Below are 16665 nucleotides of genomic sequence, written 5' to 3' on the forward strand. Positions count from 1 at the left end.
CTTTGTAACCCATGACTAATATTGAACAAAGGAGAAATAATGATTAGAGAAGGTGACAAGTAGAGCTTGAGTAATGGAATATATTTTATTTATTAACTGTAACTATAAATTTGTCATTCACGTCTTAGGGTTTCAGCATATTAAAGCTTCTGTATTATACTTTTGTTTTCTTTCACATGTTTTAAGTGCTAAATAATAACCGAAATTAAAATCATAGGATTTTAAAAATTGAAATGAATCTTAGGGTTTTCCCTTTTAAATCTATTCACTTTTTAGAACTTTAGAATGAATAAATGAAGTTATCAGTTTGTGCTGGGCTTCAGGAGTCCTGATTAAAGGTCCTTGAGATAGGCATGTTTTTATTCCTATGTCCTTAAGCTTTTACAATTTGGAGGACTTCATTTCTCTTCTCACAAAAAGTGGAGATGGTTCAATATTCGTTAGTGAAAGTGCTTAGCTCAGCCTGGAGTGCATAGTGGATGTTAATAAATGTTTGTTGACCAAAATCTTTCATAGCTAGAATATCCATGCTCAAGATTAATTTAAGTGTCACTAATTATGTTAAGTAAAGATGGTACATCTTAAATTGGCACTTGCTTTATTTTTCACTCTTCTAGTCATTCATTTATCCAACCAATATTTATTGGGTATTTACCATATGTCAGGCATTGCAGGATACAGAGATAAGAAAGATGTCATCCCTGCTCAAGAACCCAAGTGGGGAGAACTAGCTAGGATTATGACAGAGTGGATTTGCAGCAGGTACCCAGGTGTATTCAGGGTGAGAGCCTAACCCAGCCTTGGGTCCCCAACAGGTAAGGCTACCTGGAGAGATTCCAGCTGAATTTTGAAGAGTGTGGGGATCAGCCTGGGGAATGAGGGCATGGGGAGACAAAGGGACAAAGCTCAACAGAGGCATCAAGGTAGGAAATTTCTTGGTGTGTGGGGAAAACTACGAAAAATTCCTTCTTGATAAATTCTAAGACTGAAAGTAGGAGAGAGAGGGGAGAGGAAAGTAGGAGAGAGCGAAGCAGGGGTGGATGTGGAAGGGGCTTGAATGCCTGGACTGGGAGCCGCCACAGACTTCTGAGTTCCATAGTCAGATCTGGAGGTAAGACCAGACTAGGGAGGTCACTGTGGTGGTGTTAGCAAGAGGTGATGGGAGCCCCAGTGGCACAGTGGCGGAAGGAATGGAGAGGGGATTGGCTTGAGATCTATTTACTATTAATTTTGCAGGCTCGGGTTAATGACTAGATGAGTGGATAAAGACAAAGGTGTCAAGGGCAACTCTCAGGTTTTCAGTGATGGTGTCCATGTGAATATCCTAGTAGAGCTTCAGAATTCTGTGTGATCAAAACATAAACAAAACACTCTAATCAAAGGGAGAGACTACAGAAAGTTAAAGATGAACTCTGTACAGTATCATTGGATATCTTTTTAAAATGCATTATCAAAAATAAATCTTATCGGACCATACTATTTAAAGATTTCCTCCATGAACACAGCAAAGGGCAGTAATTAAGATAATACGAAACAGCTAGAATTAGATTGAAATAGCTTTTACAACTCTCTTTAATGTTTTGATTCTTAGCAGTTACTGGAATTTTTAAACTATTAATGCAATCTATGGCAAGCTGCTTGTTTTTGTTACTGTTTTTGTTAATTAATAGGAAAAATAAAGATTAAAATGTTTCTGAAGCAGTATATGATTGGCATTGAATTTGTTGAAAGTAGGTAGCTTTCTGGGGAGAGAAATGATATTAAAAATGACATAAGGAATGTCTGAAGTAACAAAGTACATCTTATAGCAATACTTTAAAAACTATAATGTTAAAAACTGTCAGAGGACTGTCATATATGTAAACTAAAGTCAGATTTTGTTTTGTGTATGCTAAGTCATGCCTAAATTTTGAGGGGTGAATTCACTCCTTTACGAACTAGACACATGGCTTTGTGCCTGTGCCCTCAGGTCTTGCAGGGCTTCACAAATCACAGCGGTCTCATAGATGAATTAGAGGTGCTAATTCCAAAAGTCCACATGGGAATCCAAATATCTTTACTTTTGGCACAAAAAAGAGCTTCCAGATGATACGAATCTAGTTTATACACAAGATCAGAGAGAGTGGGATAGTGGGAGGTGCCTTATATGCAGATGAATTAGTTTTCCATGTTCCTCAACCTTCATTTTTTCCCCCTTTTCCTTAAGGGAGAAAAATACGTACTTAACAGCAGACATGTAACCTAGGCCCCTGTCTTCCTGCTGTATAGGAATATGTACCTTTTTCTTAACTCTCTCCCTTGTAATACTCACAAATGTTTTTCCCCTGGGAAGTAGCAGGGTAGGTTTTGAGATATTTTAGCTCTTAGGAGAACAGCTTCTTTCTGAGATCTTGTCAAAGATAGTCTCCAGGGAAGCACGCAGTTAAACCTACATCATTGTTATTCTTTCTTTCCTCCTAGGGTTTGCGTTTGTAAAGGAACTTTGTGTAATTATGAATTCCCATCGGCTTTTCTGATAGTTATGGCCATTGGCAGTGCACTGTATTTGAAAAAGAAATGAATTTTCAAGAAGTCTTGAGGCTCTCGTGTTTCTTTTTTAACAGGAGATGCCCGATTAAGGTGAAGGCGAGGGATGGGAGCATTGTTTTCCCTGCTGCTTTTATCTTTAAAACCTGTTGAAATCTAGAATCAAATCTTTTTGCTAAGGTGCCCCATAGCACTCAACATTGTGTTTAGACAGCCCTTGTTATTTTTAATTGAAATTTTATTTCTCCACCATTTGATTGCTTATGTCTTTTCTTGTCTCGGGTCATTTTCTTGGTCACACATAAGTCTTCTTCTTACTCTCCCTAAGTCCCTTTAGTTTAGAGGACTTCCCTTCTGCGTCTCTGTTTCTTTCCACAGAGGAGATCTTCTTTATAATCCCTGAATGCTTAATTAGTTCAGTGCGTACTGGGAGAGAGGTCTTGGACCACTTTTTAGCAGACAATGACGTAGAAGGGTTTCTATCTGGCTTTAGCAATCAATGCCGGCTTGGAAATGACTTCAGGATGAAGTTACCACACATGCCAGACAGGAACAGGTTTGGTCTAGGTTTGGTCTCTGGAACAAATCTTTGCCTTTGACTAACCCTGTTCTAATCCCTCTTTTGTCTTGAATTCTCTCAGCCTCTCATGTAATTTGTGTTCTCATGGTTTCCTGCATTAGAGTTGGGTCCTCCCTACCGAGGGCAGAGCTCCCTGTGTCCAGTGCAGGCCACACACATTCACGGCAGGCCCTGGTTGTGCTTGTCGAATGGATGCTGCTAAGCAAATGGGTCCTTTTCAGCAAATGCTCATTGCTGTTAGCCAAAGGGGGTTGACACTGTGACTCTTCTAGTCGTGAGTAGAAATTCAAAAAGAAAACAGATTGCTCAGAAGCATGGACAGCATTGGGTACCGATCCTATAATGCCACAAGTACTATATAGTACGTGCAGTTGGATACGTGGCATGTTCATTGTTGTGATGTGATTTTCAGGTATAGGTGACAGCAAAAGTACATTTTACGGTTTTCTCAGGTAAACTTTCAGGGGAGGTGGGGGAATGTTTTAGGCCTGCAAAAAAGTGGCTGATCATGTTGCCTATTGAATACAGTTAGTGATAAGAAAATGGACCAGTCTGTCTTGGCCTTGGTACTTCCACAGCAGTGTCTTGCTGTAGCGTCACTCTTACTCCTTTGTGTTTTAGGTGAAATGAGTGAGAGCCGAGCAAAGAGAGTTCGAATAAAAGAGGTAGATGGCTGGACCCTGAGGATGCTAATTGATTATGTTTACACTGCAGAAATCCAGGTTACAGAAGAAAATGTACAGGTAAGAGAAAACACCTCATACCGTCTACTGCTTTATACGTGCCAGTTTTTTAAATCAAAAGAGCATACCCACTCAGTGTATGTTGTGTACCAGAGTAATAGAATTCGTTGTTAAAACTGTATTTCTAAGAGACGTTTAGAATGATTATATCTGTTTAATAATGCTTCTGATTTCAGAACCTTTTATATTCTAAAAATTTTAAGATATAAATCTTTTAGTTCTCTGATGCTCGTTCTTTTATGAAAACACTGTCATATGCATTTATAACTACTGATTGATACTGCACACATCTGTCTTTATTAAAGTCTACAAAGGATGTTTTTGACTACTAACAAACAGCCCTTACTTCTTTTATTATTTTAGCCTCCTCTTTAAGTGCTTCTAGAGTTTAGCTAAAAATTCGACATTGCATCTTTCTTACTTTCCATAAAGAATAGATGTTTTATATGTTATGTAGTATTTAAATGATATAGATGTCTGTGGAGTAGAAAGTGAAAATCATTCTTTAAAATTACCTTTCCCTTCACGCCTACGCCAGCCTACACACATCAATCCACAGTTCCTCCCTAGAATGTAGCCTCTGTTGGGTGTGAATCCTTTTAGACCATTTTCTGTGGAGTTACACACACACCCGCCCACACATACACATTTTCTTGACATAAGTATATTTTTGCTATACCTGTTGTTCTGCAACTTGCTTTGTTCACTGAATAAAGTATCTAGGAGTTCTTTACAAGTCAGTACATTTGAGTCCAACTCATTTTGTATGCTATCCTTTATGTTAATCAACATAAATGATTTTTTATCTTTACAAAAATGCGGCAGTGAATGAACATTTTTATATTTGCATCCAAAAATTTTATGGGATGGATTCCTCAAAATGTAATTGGTGGATCAAAAGGTACATGCAAGTTTTAATTTTTGATAGCTATGCTAAATTGCCATCTAAAAGTTTGTATTTATTTATACTCAGTCCAACAGGTAAACTGTGTTTTGAGGACCACAAAGAAAATTAGTACTAACTTCTTAAGAAATAATCTCTAAATTCTACTTGCACAGACAGAAAATTGTGGGTTTGATCTTTTGTTTCTTATAATTAGTTGAAATGTGTTACAAAATATTTAAATTTAGACACCGAAATTTTTGTACCTTAACTCGGTAAGACATGCTATTATTACATGTGAAATACTGGCTTCGATAAGGCCTCTTTGGTGGTCTTCCCCAGATGTCCTCATTAGCCTTCGCTTGGAAGCCCCATTCATGAGATAAGGCATTTGAAAAACCTTGGTTAATACTGAAGTTTTGTGTAAAGGTGTGAATCAGATGCTACGTGTACTTTTTTTTTTTAACATGAAGGAAAGTGTTTGGTACATGTCATGCAATGACAGTACCAACATGTCATTTCTTTCTGTTCTTTTCTGAACAGTAATGCTATTTGCTGGGTTCTGGGACATTGTTTTCGACAAGACCAAATCTTGGGTTTCTTTTTGCTCTTTTTATTCATCACAATGGTTGGGCCTCATTGTGTCTTATATTTGACCTTCAACAAATGAATTACTGATTGGCTTCTTTGATTCACACAGGTGCCACGTTGCGGGGGAAATTACAAAAGATGATTTAGGCCTAAGAGACTAGACCGTGTGAATTCTGCCCTGAATGCTCTTTGTAGTAGTTCTTGTGGTGGAGACATTGGCCTGCAAGGAACTGGGAGAATGCCTCTCATGTTTCTTTTAGTAACTATCACATTCTAGTCCTGAAATGTTAGTCATCACAGCCTTTCAGAAAACCTCTTGCCATGCTAATTTGCCTTCTGTGTATATTGTACTGCTCTTACAGGAATATAACAGGAGTTGTATTTGGTAGACTTATTAAATGCTTAACATTTATATAGTTGTTTTTTTGGGGGAAGAGGGACATCTCTTCAGCATAGGGGTATCTTGGTAGGTAAGGCCTTATTTTATATTCCATTGAAAAATACTTGTTTTGGAAAAGGCAGTTTGGAAATAAAATCAATTTAAAATAAAGGTCTACCTATCAAGACATACCATACTTTTCTTTTTCTCTGGTGAATTTTTGTCAGTCTGTACTTCATTAATATGTCTTATCAGTGAGGTTCACCTTAAAGAAATAAACGTGGTGGAGGTCTCTGGCATTCTTACCGATGATGTTAAGCTAAAGTCTTAAACGGTCCCAACCGGAAGCCCCACTCTGAATTTATCTGCCTTGAGAGTATTGACAGTGGGGGCAGAACTGTCTGTAATTCAAAGTTTCATTATTTTAGGTATATTTTCTCATTAGACCTAGAATCAAATCTCTTGTCAGGTTACCTCCTTTTTGTAAGTTTCTGTTTTTAGTAATAAAGTACAATTTTAGCATATTAGGTATGTCAGTCTTTTATTTGGGGACCACATGTTTTTATGTAGAATCATGGTGCCATAGAAAGCTTATTAGGTCCAGCTGTGTTAGAGTTAGTGACAGAGCAGGACCATAACCCTGGTGTCCCTGATTCCTAGTTTAAGATCCCTTCTGTGATACCAGTCTCCTTTTTATATAGATTAAAATATATGCATATTTTATATATATGGATATATTTGTATATATGTAAATATATAACATGTATATAAACATGTATATTTATATATTTTATCTATATATGGATACTAACTTTGAGTCAGAATGAGAGAATGAAGTAATTTGAAAAATTAACTCCAAATATATAACATGTATATAAAAAATTAACTCCAAATATATAACATGTATATAAACATGTATATTTATATATTTTGTATATATATGGATGCTAACTTTGAGTCAGAATGAGAGAATGAAGTAATTTGAAAAATTAACTCCAAAGAAGGAACAATTGTTACTTCACTATAAAAGTAATAGGGCTTTACTTCTTGGTTAAGGGTTTCCCTGAGAGAGAGAGAGAGAGAGAGAGAGGGGTATGTGTGTGTGTGTGTGTGTGTGTGTTGCTATTGTTTTCTCGTTTAGGTTTTTAAAATTTAGTTTTGAGTTTGGGTTTTGTTTTTTTGTTTTTTTGTTTTTAATTTATGGCAAGGTTGGCGAATAATTTGAGCCAAATGAATTTAAGTTTATTTTTTTAAAAGAGAAATAAAAGGAGAATACATGTCTTGCCATAACCATGTTTTTAATTGAACTTTTGTTGTTGTTAATTTAAATTTAGCTTGTATCTAGAGATTCCAATAAAAGTTTATAAGCCCTATAAATCTGGGAACAGAAGAAATAAAGCCAAAGGCTAATTTAAAATAGGCTTTTATGCTTTTTAGGGTGATGGACTCCTTTGAGGATCTGATGAAAAATCCAAGTAAAATGCACATAAGTATATATGCATACAGTTTTGCATGCATTTTCAGAGAATTCATGTACTTTGTCTCCCTCAACTCTTCCACTATTAAGAATATTTGGCTTTATATATGATCTGAAGGGTTTCACATGGGTTTATTGTTAGCTGTGTGCTGGACATTTTACATATGTCTCATTTGATATTCATCATATTAGATAGATATTACTCCATTTTGCAAATGAGGAAGCTCAGGAAGATTAATTAGTTCTAACCTTATACAGCAACTATTAAGTTGTCATTAACCACTGTTGCTTAAAAAGAGAGCTTATAAATTAAAAAATTAAAATACCTTTATAACTGAAAAATATTTTTTTCATCATCCAAAAGTTATTGAAGGTTTCCTCTTCTTCATTTGATGTGTCAATTACCATTTTTGGAGAATCCTAAAAGATCTTTATTTTTTTTAAACATTTATTTCATTGCTAAATTTGTGGTTTTGTTACATGCGTTTTGACTTCTCAGCTTTTGGGTATTTGTTTTGGCTTGCTAAAAGTAGGTAAGACTTTTCATTTGAGGTAAGTGTGAAAAACAAAGTTAAAGATGTTAATAGACAGTGCCAAATGTAAATAAATGCTCTTATTCCCAAATTAATGAGTGTTCACCCACAGGTTCCATCTATACCACACCTTTTAACATCTCCAAAGATATTAATAAGCATCTGATCATATTGAATGGACAGGTTTTACACAGTTCTGAAACATATATTGTATAAATTGAAATTATTTGTGGTAGAAAATCTCATCCTTTTAGATTGAACAGAATTTAAATGAGAGTTTTTCAGGAGACAGTTAAAATTAATTATTGGTAACGAACCCACCAGAGTGTTTAACACAATCTCAGTACAATAGAAAATTCGACATAGTATGTCCATCTAGTTGGTGGTGTAGGGCAGGTTGTTTTTGTTTGTTTTAGACAGGAAGTATTAGCAGTATGTTGTACAGCGTTTTACCCATGAGGCGTTCCTGAGCAGATGGTGTTACACAGGGCGGGGCTTACACGGTAGGAGGCCTGTTGATATGATTGACTACTTAATCAGAAAAGCCTGTTCAAGTGGAGAAACCATTAAAAAAAATAGGTACTGTATCTCCTAAAATTTTATTTTAACCTGAAACATGTAACTGTACAATTGTATGTCAGTCTTTTGCTGTAGAACTAAATATGGTCAGTTGCTTGGAGAGCCGCGTGCTCTTCCTTGTACGTGCCACACCATAATGATGCATCAATTCTAATTTTGCATTTTTCTTAAGTGCAGGAAGAACTGAGATACTTGAAAAGAAATCTCAGTGCAAAGTCGTCTTCAAATTATACAATTTCTTTTTCAAATTCCTCCCATGTCTGATTTGGTTAAAAAAAAAAAAATCTTTTTGCATTAACACATTGGTCAAGTGATTCTAAAGCAGTCAACTTAGTTTTCATAGAACTTTTTACATTCACATTTCATTAGATTACATATATTTATTTAAATTATGTAGTTTCAGTAACAAGTGCAAGTGTCATAAACAGATTTGAGAGCAAATCCTACATGTATGAGTTGATAAAATGTACCTCAGCCAGAGGGACAGAAGTGTGCAAGCATGTTAGAGAGCACAGTTAGTGGAGTGCGTGGGGAGAGTTGATTAATCAGATGAGTAGGTTAAGCAGAGTTTGTAAAGAGTGCTTTTGCTGAGTATATTTCTGCATTGTGTAGATAAACATTGAAATGAGCTTCCCATTAGATGGATATTAATCTGAAAATAGATTCTGAAGACACACTAGCAGTTGAATAGACATTAGTACCTGCGAAGTACTACAAAACATCAACAAAGCATAATAAATATAGACTTAGCCTGGATTTGCCATGTAAGTACCATGTGACCTTGTCCAAATTCTTGAACTTCGCGGAGCCTCAGTTTCTTGTCTGTAAAAGGGGTTAATTCTGTTCCTTCTTTTCTAAGAATTTGTGGAACATCAGTCATTAGATAACTGGATCATGTAGAGGTGATGTGTTGGGACCTCACTAAAAGCCTGGTGAGAATTGAGGCTTGAGTCAGAAATGAATGGGGCCAGGAATAGGGACGCTGATATGGGGGAGCAAGCACTCAGTAATTATATTTTAAACTAAGGGTAGCATGCAGTTCAAAGCAAAATGTTCAAGGACAAGTGATGAATTTAGGTTTGAATGAGGTGCTGGAGGGGGCGTGGCAGTGGGGGTCTCATGGTGGTATAGGTGGTAATGGTGGTATTTGGTGGTGGTAGTGGCGGTGGTGGTGGTTGTTCCTGCTGTTAGGCTGATGGCAGTGTCTCTGATCCAGGAAGAGCTGCACTGAGTGAACCGGTCACTCAAACCTACAGCTCTTGTGTTCTGGCTTGTCTAGAAAGAGACTTGGTAAGGGCCAGGAATTGTAATTGGGATTGTATTCCTCCACATTAGGGAACTGGACAGCAAAGCCAGGATCTGGGCCTATATTCAGTCCTGTGGAGTGTTAGGGCTCATAGTGTGTTCTGGTAGGCATGAGGGTGTTTTGGGGAGCACAGCACATTTAGGGCAACAAGATTAATGACAGACCCTAAACACCGATTAAACTCCTAATGAACTTGGCAGTCTTGGTCAGGATTAGTTTAGGACAGAATGGGCTGAACTTGAAGACCTAAGGCTTTTAAGATCTGTGACCAGAGCAGGATAGGCCAGGAAAGGCCTTTTTGTACTTGGCTTGCTCTTCCCCTTTCCTACTTCTACGCTGTCGAGCTTGCTCAATTTTCCACTGCTGGTATTGATCCTGATGAATTCTACTTTTCAGTAATAGCCCATTAAAAATTAATGGAGCATCTATTACATGCCAGGCAGTGTTCTAGCCCTAGTGATACAGTATCAAGCAAGATAGGCAGGGCCCTTGTCTTGAGAGCCTTATTTATAGCTTGTTATCATTACAGGGTGATAAGTGTTTCTTGTGACTCTATATGTGTGCATTATCCAATGTGCATCATTCCCAAGATCTAGGTACCTAAGAGATAAAATTAGTGACCAGAGGATCGTTTGGTGAGCATGCAATCACTGAGAAGGGGGGCTTGCTTCAAACGCATAAAGGGAGGGCCCTAATGAACTGCCATCCCACTATAAAACATTCATTTCTAGTGATCAGAACATTGATTGAGTGCTGTCAAATCCAGTGTTTCTCTACCTTGTGCGATACCGGAAAAACTGACAGTAACTGCTCTTCAGGTAAATACATTCTGAACATTTTATAATCTGGTAGTTGTCTTTTTCTGCCCTTCAGCACCAATGTGACAAACTCTACCAACCACAATGGCTCTTTGAGGCTAGCTTTCTCAACTAGAGGGCAGGGGGCTCTAGTATTTTGAATTCTCATCTGTTTCCCTGGGAAATTGAATAATATGGACCATTTGCACCTTAGTTTAAAAATAATTTCTTCTGATAGATATTATAATTATATATTTAACTATGTTTTAAGCTTAGCTGCAGTCTCATTCCAGATCTGCCCTTGAGTTATCTTGATAGAATAACCATTTTCCATTCTTGACCACACATTTAGAAATTGCCCAAGTACCAGAGGAGTTCAGTAGAAGCCCAGTCTTCAAGCTGAACAAAAGCATCTACTGTACGGTTTTGTAAATCTTTTTAGTAGCGTCTTAGGGTAAAATCGTGTTAATTACTTGTATGAGAATGCTGTATGTTTAGATTACTGTTGAACAACTCAGAAAATAAAAAAGAGCCCTCGGATTGGCTCTGTGCTAGAAAACTTCCTGGGCCAGTGGACTCTGGCTCTTATCATGTTAGAATTTAGAGCTCAAATCTTGAATTTACTGTTGACTTCAAGAATGGCCTTAAGACATTAACCTTTCCCTATGTTTTTCAGCTATTAAATGAAGCTAATAATGCTTTGAAACCTTACAGAAATGCTATAAAAGATACCAGTTAAATCTCGTAAAAAATATTAAAGTTCTCTATGAATGTTGATCAGAAATAAGAAATGGAGAAGTAATAAAAGAAAAGCTTTGAGGCCATGAGGAAAAAGAACTCATTGAGGTTGGGATCACTGGGTAAAAAAATGGCTCATGTAACCTTTTCCCCACTCTTTGTATTCTGAATCAGGATACATATTTCTTACCCCCCTCCCTCTGCCCCCCCAAAAAAGAGATTCTTAATTTGTTATTGATTTTTCTCCATCCAATAAGTCTTGTGTTTTGGGGTTGGTGTGGAGCCAGCACTCTGGTGATTTCAGCACTGTTTTATATCTTTGATTTCTAACAGCCTTTTCCATTGGTTTGACATGTGGTGGCTGGAAGAGAAGTGGTATTTTCTCCCACCAGCGTCTGAGGAAGGTTTATTGTTTGTCCATTCACGTTCTTTAACTCATAATATAGAATGAGTCCTCTGTGAGTAAAAGGATTTAGCAGATTATGTGCTTGGAATACACAGGTTAGAACTCAAAAAAATAAAATAAAATAAAATGCCTTGAATCAAATCTTCAGGATTAGTGGTTATTTATGGTACAGCAGTAGAAAAGCCTATCACTGAAATGAATTTATCTGATGTTCTAATACGCAGAAATCTGTTAACCTGGCATTTGATCAGTTTACTGAGATAGGAATAATTTAAGTTTATTACTATTATCCAGAGACACAAAATTATTAATTTTTTGTTAATTACTATAAAATTTTAATTTTTTTATAATATTGATGTTAATTCTATTTTATTATATTTTAAGTCTGAAGTTGGTATCCTTCATAATTTTAATCAAAATATTTGACTGTGAGACCATGCATTCTCCAATCATGCCAGGTAAAATGATCTTTTACTCTACATAAGTTAGGAGTACAGAACAGATGAGAAGCTTATTATGTAAAATGAGTATGGAAGAAACCATTGAGATCAGCTAGTTTGAGAAAATCTAGAAGCTTATTATAAGAACATCTTATAAAACTAGATGGACATTAAACTGAAGTGTTTTAAGTTCTTGTTTGGAGAAAAGCTAGGTACTCCAGAAGCATTAACAATTAAGTTACTAGTGGTTTTATAGTATTAAACTATAATCTTGAAGGTATCCATACAGTTGAGTCATTTTTGCAGTTCATATTTAAGTACCTTTATGTGGTACATAAAAGGCATTTATTGATGAACAAAAAAATGACTCTGTCCTGATTATGATATAACATATTGTAGCAACATGGTAGTAATTTGAGCAGGGATGAGAAAATTTAGAAATACAACAAAGTCCTTATTAGATGGATTTTTTCCCTGGTTTTTTGGTCGTGGCCTGATGTTTAGGTATGGAGCCTGAGTGGGACAGCACATTTGTATCAGGCTTGCTGTCAGTGTTCAGGGTCCCTCTGTCGAAACCAGTTTAGGTGGGGAGAGTCTACAGGTTTTAAACAATCTGTGGTTCTGTCATATTTGCTTTGAGGTCATCCAAAGGTTGTATAAACCCTAGCATTATTGACATATAATTTTAAAAAATACTATTACCTTTTGGACCTCGTCTTAATCCTCTTGTCGGGTTAGTAAAATTAGTGTGCTTCTGAAGATCATCTGGTTTAAGGATACTCGTGCCTTTACCTAGGAAACATAATTTGTGAAAACTTTATAACATGTATTCACAAGCTGCTGTTTTAAAATTAACTTTATTAATGCTTCTGTAGAAATTTGGTCATGTAAATGCGTTTGATTTTTTTTGGATTCCATCAGCTAGAATTATATTCCATTAAAAAAAATGTTTCATAATTTATGCATGCTTTCCACTGACCTCTGGTTAATCTCTTAGTGTGGGCTTAAAGCATTCCTCCCCCACCCCAAGTATGGTATAATTTACATACCATAGATCTTAACTGTCCAGTTTACTAAGTTTTAACAATTGCATACACCCATTAAACCACACCCAAATCAAAATATTAAGTATTTATAACTTCAAGCTCTTCCCCAAAAAATCCCTTACCCCTGACTCCAGGCAATTACTAATATTTCTACTATTATAGATTAGTTTTACCTGTTGTCGAACTTCATATGAGTGAGATCATACAGAATGTATTCTTTTGAGGTCGACTTCTTTGGCACAGCATAACCCTTGGGAGAGTCATCTGTGCTGCAGCATGTTTCAGTAGATCTTTATTGCTGAGAGTTCCATTGTTTGGATTGACTGCAGTATAGTGTGTTGATGGATATGTGTTTTAAAAGTTTTTGGCTGTTATTAATAAAACTTAATGCACTTTGATAAGGATCGTTGAGAACACCACATTCTATGATTAAGCTCTAGCTGGGGTCGGGGAGAGGCATCAGTAAGATGGATGATGTTATTTAATTGCCTATTAAATGTGATATCATCATTAATATTATTAACCTGTGCTTTCCTATTATGCATTTTCTTACTTTTTATTCTCCAGCAATAATTTGATCTTATCTTATAATCTCTTTTTCATGTCAGGCTGAAGCTTTGAGAAACAAATTTGAGAAATAGTTTATGAATATTGATTACAGACAAGGTTGGGAGGAGAGAACATAAAATAATTTCAGGTGAAAAGTAACATGCAACTGGAAAAGAGCTATTTGTCCAAGAAGTAAGAGTGTGTTACATGTATGAGTGTGTGTTTATGTGTGTGTCCACGCATGTGTGCCTTTGTGTTTTAGCATTATATTTAAGAAGTATAAAAATAAAAATAAAAAAAATTATTTGCAGCCTCTTCAGCCTTGAAAAAACCTACATTGGAATAAACTTGGTAACCTGAATAATATAAATCGATTTAGAAAGATGAAAAAAGGATCAGGTATAGAGGAAAAGGCAAGAGGAAGAGAGAATAGAGGAAAGGAGGAGGAGGAGGAGGAGGAGGAGGAGGAGGGAGGAGGAGGGAGTTGTATGTAATAAATACAGTGGCCCAGGGAACTGTTTGGATTACTTAGGGAATGGCTGCCAAAAAAAAAGGAGACAAGGAAGATAAATTATTTTGACAAATATATTTGTCAGTTAATCCACTGATTATCATCTAAGTTATAACTATATCATATCCATGTAGCACCTTTGAAAAGCCAGAGGTGTCCCTTGCGTCATCTTACCTCTGTTCTATGAGTTAACTGATACTCTTGGTCCCTTAAACTAGCTTGTTTTGTATTTTAATTTTTCAAAAAATACTTTTGAGTCCTACTGAAGGTACTTGTTGGTCCCAAGTTCTTTAGACAGTGGTTTGATTTCTCAATCTTACCATCGTGCTCTATTAGTTTAAATTCTACTTTTGGAAGGTAGATGTGGAGTCAGTTAGTGATAGTCTGTTAATCTGTTCTTTAGTTACTCATGAAATTCTGAGGTTGTGGAAAGGAAGAATCCTGGATTATCCAATGGAGATACAGAAGGAAATTTTGATCTCTAAAAGTAAAATGCATGCTCAGTTAGTCAGGAGACTAAGACATGTTTTTTGATTTGTACTAATTCTTGAGATGAGGAACTAAAGAAGAGATTAAATGAATTAATTCTGCTGATAGTAGAAATAAAATATTCATTTGAGAGGCTGCCTATCTTCTAGTCACTTTGCCAAGTACTGACCTCATTTAGTTTTTATAGCATCCTGGACAGAGGGTATTTTTAAAAAATCAGAGAATTGCAACTCAGATTGGCTAAGTGATTTTCTGGGGTCGCAGTTAGTATGGCGCCCATTCAGGATTCAAGGCCAGAGTTCGTGACTCTAGAGCCTGTGGTGTGGTTTCTATTCTCCCTTCTTTTTGTACTAATCATTCTGACCCTGAGGCTTTGTAGGAGCTCAGTGGCAGAGTGGATATTAATGTCTACAGCTCCTGAGCCCTTCAGTGCCTGCGGACTTTAGACTTTGAAGGGCAGGAGTACTGGGATGATGGACACTGCACATGCCCATACTAAGTGTAAGCACCACCTGTTAGAATCTGGGCTCTGGGATGGCTGGTATATTTGTCCAGCTGCTATATCCCTAGATGTAAATTGGCGATTGGTATTTAATGAAGCTCAATAAGTATTTGTTAAATGAATAGTGAGGGAGTGCCCTCTAGGGTAGGCAGGCCCTGTTTGATGAATGGAAGCTGAGACAGGCAGGAGATCCCGGGAGGAATGGGACAGGAGGAGAGGAGCCTGGGAACAAGCACTCTGCATCTTCCAGGCGGAGCCCCAGGGGCTGGATCTCAGCCTCTGGGAGAACTGGTCAGTGCATGGCACACTGAGATAAGGGCCCTCAGTGGAGGCAGCAAGGGGCAGGTGGCAGGAACTGGGTCTGGGGAACTAATTGCAGTGCCCAAGGTCGCATTGGGACTGAGCTGAACTGCTTAGTTAAGGCCCAGATGTTCTCTCTGATTACAGACAGGGTTGGATCCAGTGCTGCCAACTAGGGAACTGGTGGATGCAAGGGCAGGGAGCCATGCTGTCTTAAAACGATCAGTGGACCACTTTCTTTACTTGCTTTACTTATGTCCACTATGTATTAGAAAAAATAAATCATGTAGAAATGTTCAGTTGTTTCTTCTGTCTGTCAACGCTCTTTCCAAGTTCCTGAGATCAATGGAACTTGATGTCCGTTAAGTTTTTCTAGTATGATGTAGGTTAAAGCTGTGTGTCCATTTAATGTTATTGTAAATATTTTAGAAATATTAGTTTTCTTTAACCATTGTTAGTCTTCATCATCTCTCATTGATTGTAATTTTTCATCATGTGGATTCAATACTAATTTACTTAATTGTTGCCATATTGTTAAATCTTTAGTTGTTTCTGTTTTTCCCCCTGCTACTCTTACAAGTAATGCTAAAATAAAATTCATAGATTGTAGCCTATTCCCTTTTTTTTGAACTATTTTCTCAGGGTAGATTTCTGGAAATGTACTTACAAGGTCAAAGAGTTTAAATTTTTATAGTTCTTGGCAGCTCTTGATGAATGTTGCTTATTTGCTTTCTAAGAGTGTTGGCTAGTTGTATCAATAGTGATAAAATGCGCTCTCATTATTTTAATTTATATTTATTTGATAACTAGTGAGGTATCAACTATATTTCTCCTTTTCGAATGTTGTGTTTATTCTTTTCCAAATTGGCCCTGCTTATATCTTTTACTTGTAGAATACTTGATCAAAAAAGAAAGCAACTTTATGCTAATTGTGAATGATTCGGCATAGAATATCATCTTGTGAGGAAGAGAGAAAATCCTGGCATTCTGTTTTCATAGGGATGAATGTTCAGTCCAAGAAAAAAAGCCTTGAATTAGCACTAATGTGCTATTCTGGTCATGTACCAGGTGCTGTATTGAATGTTGACCAAATAATTTTTTCAACTTCTCTACGGGGTAGGTGCTCCTTCATTATACTCTGAGCTACTACTGTTGGGTGAGTTGGAGATTTAGAGAAGTCCTTGGGTTAAAAATAATGGAAGAAGCTGCTATAAAAAGGATAGTGTAGGAGAGGTGGCTTTCAGACTGCCTGAAAGCTACATTGCCCCCGCCCCCCAATTGTTTTTTCCA

General features: G+C 36.8%; 1 protein-coding gene across 6 annotated transcripts in view; it reads left to right on the top strand.

Annotated features, from left to right (window-relative positions):
* The window catches only part of KLHL2 (kelch like family member 2), a 78037-nt gene that overhangs the window by 25848 nt on the left and 35524 nt on the right, over positions 1–16665 (top strand). For 4 of the 6 annotated variants that reach the window (XM_039876308.1, XM_039876310.1, XM_039876307.1 and 1 more), the window contains one exon: positions 3728–3849. The exons of 1 other annotated variant lie outside the window; for it this stretch is intronic. In XM_039876308.1, coding sequence (XP_039732242.1) covers positions 3728–3849 — 122 coding nt within the window. Of the gene's footprint in view, positions 1–796; positions 816–3727; positions 3850–16665 lie in introns of those variants that run through there. One more of the 6 variants, XM_039876311.1, reaches the window with a different exon arrangement.

This window comes from Pteropus medius, unplaced genomic scaffold (genome assembly GCF_902729225.1).
Source record: "Pteropus medius unplaced genomic scaffold, Ma_sr-lr_union100, whole genome shotgun sequence".
NCBI classification, from domain to species: domain Eukaryota; kingdom Metazoa; phylum Chordata; class Mammalia; order Chiroptera; family Pteropodidae; genus Pteropus; species Pteropus medius.